The sequence below is a fragment of the Anser brachyrhynchus genome (genome assembly GCF_964034855.1).
Source record: "Anser brachyrhynchus genome assembly, chromosome: 5".
NCBI classification, from domain to species: domain Eukaryota; kingdom Metazoa; phylum Chordata; class Aves; order Anseriformes; family Anatidae; genus Anser; species Anser brachyrhynchus.
Window position 1 is genome coordinate 41,757,874 of NC_137699.1, and position 5,859 is coordinate 41,763,732.

The following is a 5,859-nucleotide window of genomic DNA, read 5'->3' on the forward strand; positions in this document are numbered from 1 at the left end:
TGTGATTTCAGCTAGAGAAATGACTCGAGGGAAATTCCTGAACATCCTAGAGAAGCCCAAAAAGTAGCTGCAACGTCTGGAGTTGGGACAAAAAAAATACCCCAACTGGATCCTTTTACATACTGCGGATCCAGATGGACCCCAGAACTTCTAAAGAGAAGTACAAAGCTCTTGCTCCAGACCTTCAGAAGCTAACACCTCTTGCTTCCACAGCTCATCTCTTTGCGGGGGAGACGCACTGGACACACAGGTCACAAGGACTGCGATTGATTGCCTTGGAATTCAGACTTTATCCAACCTCAGGATACCCAACGGGAGGATTCGACCCTGATGTGGGATGGCAAAGTGAACAGCCGTCGTGTCCTTATTCTGTTGTTCTTGGCGGCAGCACCTGTTTGAAGTACTCAACAGCTCTCTGACACAGGCCAGCGTGCTCCGTGGTGCATTGGCCTTCTTGTGTCTGTTGTCTTACATGCATTGCTTTCCTACATGCAATTTCTGTGCTGAATGACTTGAGCAGAGTTTGGGGTGTAGATTGATAGCGTGGGTTTTGCAGGATTACATGTTTTTAGTATAGAAGGCCGGTGTAGTCTGTGCATTAGATTCCAGTTGCTCACTGCCTTCAGAGGAGCGTGCCTGGTACTCCGAGGAGGATCTTCAGTATGTTGGTCCATGCACTTCACATGGCTTGTATCAAGCATCGTGTGTACCAGGAGCTGCATCTCAGTGCTAAATGGTTTTCTAGTGAAATCTAGACTGACGGACTGCAGAGAGTAAGAGGTGTTACTGTACCATGAAGGAAAATGTCCCTCGAGAAACTTGAGCCTATACAGGAAGAAACAGCTTTGTCAGTACCCCTGCAATTCTCAGTTTGCTTCTTACAAAGCCAGAAACTGAGGGAAGTTACAAAGTTGAAAGGCAGTAATGTTTTCAGTACTCCAGGAAGGGAAACAGGCATGTTAGCCCCATTGCAAGGATATTCTACTCAAACGGAGTCTTCACACTTCTGAAAGTAATCTTTCTTGATATTTTCATTACTTAGAAAACAGCAATCTCAAAACTTGCTTCACCTGCAAAAATAATATTTTAAAGAGAATTTTCTGTGACCTGGTCTCTTTCAGCACACAATCTTGGACTTTATTTGTCCTATAGTTTAATGTATTTTCTTTCTGTTAATGCACTTCTGCATGTTCATCCCTGAGAAGTGGTAAAGAGCATGCTGAGATTTTATTTTATTTAAGAGAATAACTTTTTTCATTTCATCCTGTTTCCTTTTCCTAGGAAACTGCATTTTAAGCATTAAAGAATATGTTCCTCTTTCTAGGGTAAGACATAATATTGAAATGTTGGATAAAGAGCAGTTTTTTCCCCATTTAGAAATGTTATTTTTAGCATACAGGCTTTTCAAAATCTGACATTTCCCAGACTGTAGTCACATGTGAGAGGAGAAATGACTTGGAAATAGTACTTGTGCCTCATCATTAACAGAATGTCCTTGGAGCATTGCAAATTTCTGTCTTTGCAGAGAGAGGAGACTGTTTTCAGGTGCATGTGCAATAAAGAGGGGGAGATTTTTAATCAAATAGACTACTCTGAATTTTTACTAAGATGATTGTGGCCATTTGCTTTGCAGTCTCTGGCCTTGGTGATTATCAGCGAGAGAGAGACTCATTTTTGGACAGCTCCTGTTAACTATGTTTAAGCAGTTAAATTCCAAATCCCAGAAGACCATACAGAAATACTGAATATTTAGGTGTGTCAGGAGTGTGATTTTAAACTTAATGGATTTATTTCTATACTTCTATTTATGCATGGCTGAGCTTAACAGGACCTCCATCCCTTGAGAACATGAGAGATAAGTTGAATGTAAAGACAACCTAAAAGTGCTAATTCAGAGACAGAGGAAAACTGTTGATGCAAACCAACGTTGATGTAGCTTTAAGTATTAAATTATACATTTTGAAAGCAATTTTAAGCTTGTATACTATATATATAATATATATATACACACACATGAAATAATGGGATACTTGGTCTGTATCACTAATATGAGTTCATTTTATAGAGGTTTGATGATCCAACACATTAAGAAACTGAGATCTGAAAGGAGGAGGAATATAGGAGAAGATAAAGCTTGGCATGGAAGTATATGTATATTTTCTGATACGTTCAGCAAAGAATTTCAATCTTTAAGTAGTTTTTGGTAACATACACGTAGTGTAAAAGCAAACAAATAAAAAAACCTTTACCATGCAGTACTTATCCTCTATAGGGCAGAAAATAATATATGCTTTAGAATTGTTATTTATTGGCTTTGTACTTGTCATCTGTTAAGATGAATCAGTGCTGTATTTTTTTATTGGTAATATTTATATGCATTTTTGTGTGTTAGCCGGAGAATTGTAATCTGTCTGTTACTGCTCTGTGGTCTGATAGTAAACAAATGTAAAGCTCAAAGAGTAGTCTGGGTTTCCAGAAGAGCCCCCTGAGGTGCAGAACCTGTTGCTTAGTCACTTAAGCAATACTCTTCCATAGGCTCTTCTTCACTATTAAGATGTGTAATAAGGAACACTTTGCTTATCACCACCTCAGTTTTCAGCCTGTGAATATTTCATTCGCATCAGTAAATGAATAGATGGCAATATCCAAATGGCACTAAAGATTTTCATGCCCTCTTGACCTCTTCCCTTTTTTTCTTTAGTGATGTCCTTCCCAACATCACTGCAGTCTCTGTCTATACAAAAAAATCTGGGTGACTTTCTAGTGCTGATAAACTTAGATATTTTGAAACAACAACAACAAGTTTTGATAAATGATGTGAACGAAGAGTATAATAAGATCAAAATTTGGTAATACTATTTGAGCTTGTGCATTGCTTTATAAAGTGTTTTTGTGTATTGGTATGTTAAATGTTGTTGTCAGGCTCTTGGAAATAAACCCAATGTTTTTAGTTCCTATTAAATGCCAGTGTTGTATTAAATGCTTAGTTGTAAAGGCTGTTCAGTTTTGGAGTACCAAATGCTTTGCTGTTTAATCCAACTGAGAATAAATTCTTGTTCTATTAATCATTATCAAAATAAAAGTCTAACTGCACTGGCAATGGAAGAGGGCGATACTCCATTCAACTTAGTGTTTTGGTATTGCAAAATTAACAATTTTGGAACAATCCTATAACCCACAGATCCTCAGTTTTTCTTTGTATTTCCCTGATCAAGTCACCTAAAAATAACAGATTCTTAAAAACTGACTAATCCAATGCAGAGATAACGTTTGAATGTTATTCTCTTTTGTCTTATTTTTGTGTTACATAAAAATGTAACATGCTATTACAAGGCAAATCACAAGCCTGTCTTACTTGTAATGTTTGATTTGATTATAAATGGTTGTAGACACATAGGGAAGGATATAAACAAAAGGCTTACACACAGATTTTGCTTTAGGTTACCTTCTCCAGCAACCTGTTTTAGGGACTTACTGAGCTAGTAGTTGAATCTGGTATGTGGTAGGCCCTACCCTCATACATTTGTCTTAGTCCTAATTTGTTTGTACTTCCAGCCTCTAAAATGCCCTGAGAGTGAATTCCGTAATTCAGTTATACAAGTCAATTTTTTTAATGTTATTGTTAGTTTTAAACCTGCTTATTTGCTAACCCCATTTTGAACCTTTCATTTCTTGTATTGTCAGAAGCAGGTGTGTTGTGTGTGGGTTTTTTTTCATGTCTGTGCACTATTCATGGTTTTTCATCTGTTATGCTTTTGTTCTGTGGTTATTTTAGTCTTCTTCCAATTGTCTGTCTTCTGTTACAACTGTTCTGAGATACCTTAATAAAAACTGCAGCGTGTTCAGCGGAGGCATACTGTGGAGGGGTATAAGTCGTAATTATGGCTTGTATTTTGTTCCTCCACTGTTTTCTCCCACCTCATCATGAGCTAAATCCTGTTTTGTGTATCTCTAAGAACAGGATCATCACTGAGATTTGCAGTCTGTGCATGCAGCTGATCTCATCTACTTCATCTTCACCCACAGTAACTTGTCTTAGACAAACAACACTTCTTTTTCCAATCATGATGACAGTTGTGCCAAGCATTTTGTGTTAAGGAAGTGATACTAGGTAATTCCATCATCAACCTCTGTGATATGTAAAAAAATAAATTATCTCATGTGGTCTAAAAGCCTGGTCTCTTAGCCTATCACAAATTCAGTAGCATTGCATAAGCATTTTTATAGTACTTCTAAACTAATATGAACTTTTAGACATCCATGATCAAAAGAAAAGGCAACTTGCAGATTGTAGCTATAGGAAATACACCAACTAATGGTTCCTCTTAAAGATGTGCCCCTGGCACCAAGGACAGTCCAAAAAGAGAAATGCATCTTGTCTTTGTGTGAGCTATCTGCTTATGGCATGCAAATTATATAATATGAAAATAATCCTCACTCCTTAGTGTTGTATACCCATTTCATTTACCATTCTGAATTGACACTTTTTAAAAAGTCATTAAATAATCAGTCTATACTGGAAGAAGATAATTCATTGAAAAAAAAAATCGCAGAATGTCCTGTCTGCATCTTCCAAATTGCTGTTGGACAGAAACTTCCCATGGCCTAAAAAACTCTGAACAGAATGGATGGGATTAGAACAACAAATGCAAATGCTGTAAATATATTTCTATAGTCAACACAGTAAAAACATCCCACAGCAAAAATACAGAAACGAGTGGTTCCTACGTGCACATCCCAGCCTATACATCAGCCAGTGTGCCAAATACTTCTGAAGATACTGTATGTACGATGCCAAATAAGTGTTATCTATCTGGGGAAACATACTTGGAAATAAAAATGTGTGAGCATATGAGTTTTCTCAAATTTTACTAAAAGTCTTTCTTGATTTTCCCTAGGACTATTGTGGCTACAGATAATTAAAAAAAAGTAAAAATTGTCTTCCTTATTTTTGACTGGTCTTTCTGAGAACTGCCTGTAAGGTCTCTTTCCTGCAAGAGACCAGCTCACTTGGAGCCCAGTGCTTCTGTACTTTTTGTATTTTTACACATTTTATCATCTCATTACCCACTCTCTTTTTCTGGATCGTTGACAAAGATGTTGACTAGCACAGGCCCCATAACAGTCCTTGTGGGACAAGCTGCCAACCTCCCTATTTTATGAAAATTGACCATTTATTCTTGCTGCTCATTTCCTATTTTTTAATCTCTTATCAGTCTACAGGAGGACATTGGCTATTATTCCACGACAGCTTAGTTTCTTCAAGAACCAGAAAGCAGCTTTAGTGAAATCCAAAATAATATCATGAAGTTTATATGCTTTATCCATATGCTTCTTAATGTCTTATAAGATGCACAACGGATGTGTGAAAAAATACCCTCTACTGTATCTATTTACTTTCCCCCTTTATATACCATCCTTACATCTATTCTATTCTTCAGACATCCACAACTTCTACCAGTTTGCACAGTCTGATGCTAAGGGTTAGTGGCCTGTAGCTTGAGCAGGAGCCCTTTGTAAGGGTTTTTTGCCAGTTTTGTCAACTGCCATTCCTCTGATGCTCGATTTAAAATAGAGGTATTACATTTTATGGTTCTTAAGGTTACGTATCACATTTAGTATTTCAGCAATTTTATACCCAGAACTCTTCAGCATCTATCTGCTGGCCTCACTGACTCTTGTGGCATCTCACATAACTGGAAGTGAGGAGCTTTCATGCTTTTTGAAAGTTTCAAATTAATGCTGCAAAAGATGCATATTTTAGTTGCTTTTAGTTTCTTTCAGGAAGACATGAAATGCAAAAATCCTGAAGTGAAATGTGGCCAGTCATTTGAAGTCCACATGAAGATATTTAAAAGC

General features: G+C 37.2%; 1 protein-coding gene across 2 annotated transcripts in view; it reads left to right on the top strand.

Moving 5' to 3' along the window:
* LIN52 (lin-52 DREAM MuvB core complex component) overlaps positions 1–4,971 on the top strand; it is a 46,400-nt gene extending 41,429 nt beyond the window's left edge. For both annotated transcript variants that reach the window (XR_013952233.1, XM_080595503.1), the window contains one exon: positions 12–4,971. Coding sequence is in view for 1 of the 2 variants with exons in the window: in XM_080595503.1 (XP_080451629.1) it covers positions 12–67 (56 nt within the window). In the remaining variant the exon portion in view is untranslated. The remainder of the gene's footprint in view (positions 1–11) is intronic.
* The last annotated feature ends 888 nt before the right edge of the window (positions 4,972–5,859 follow it).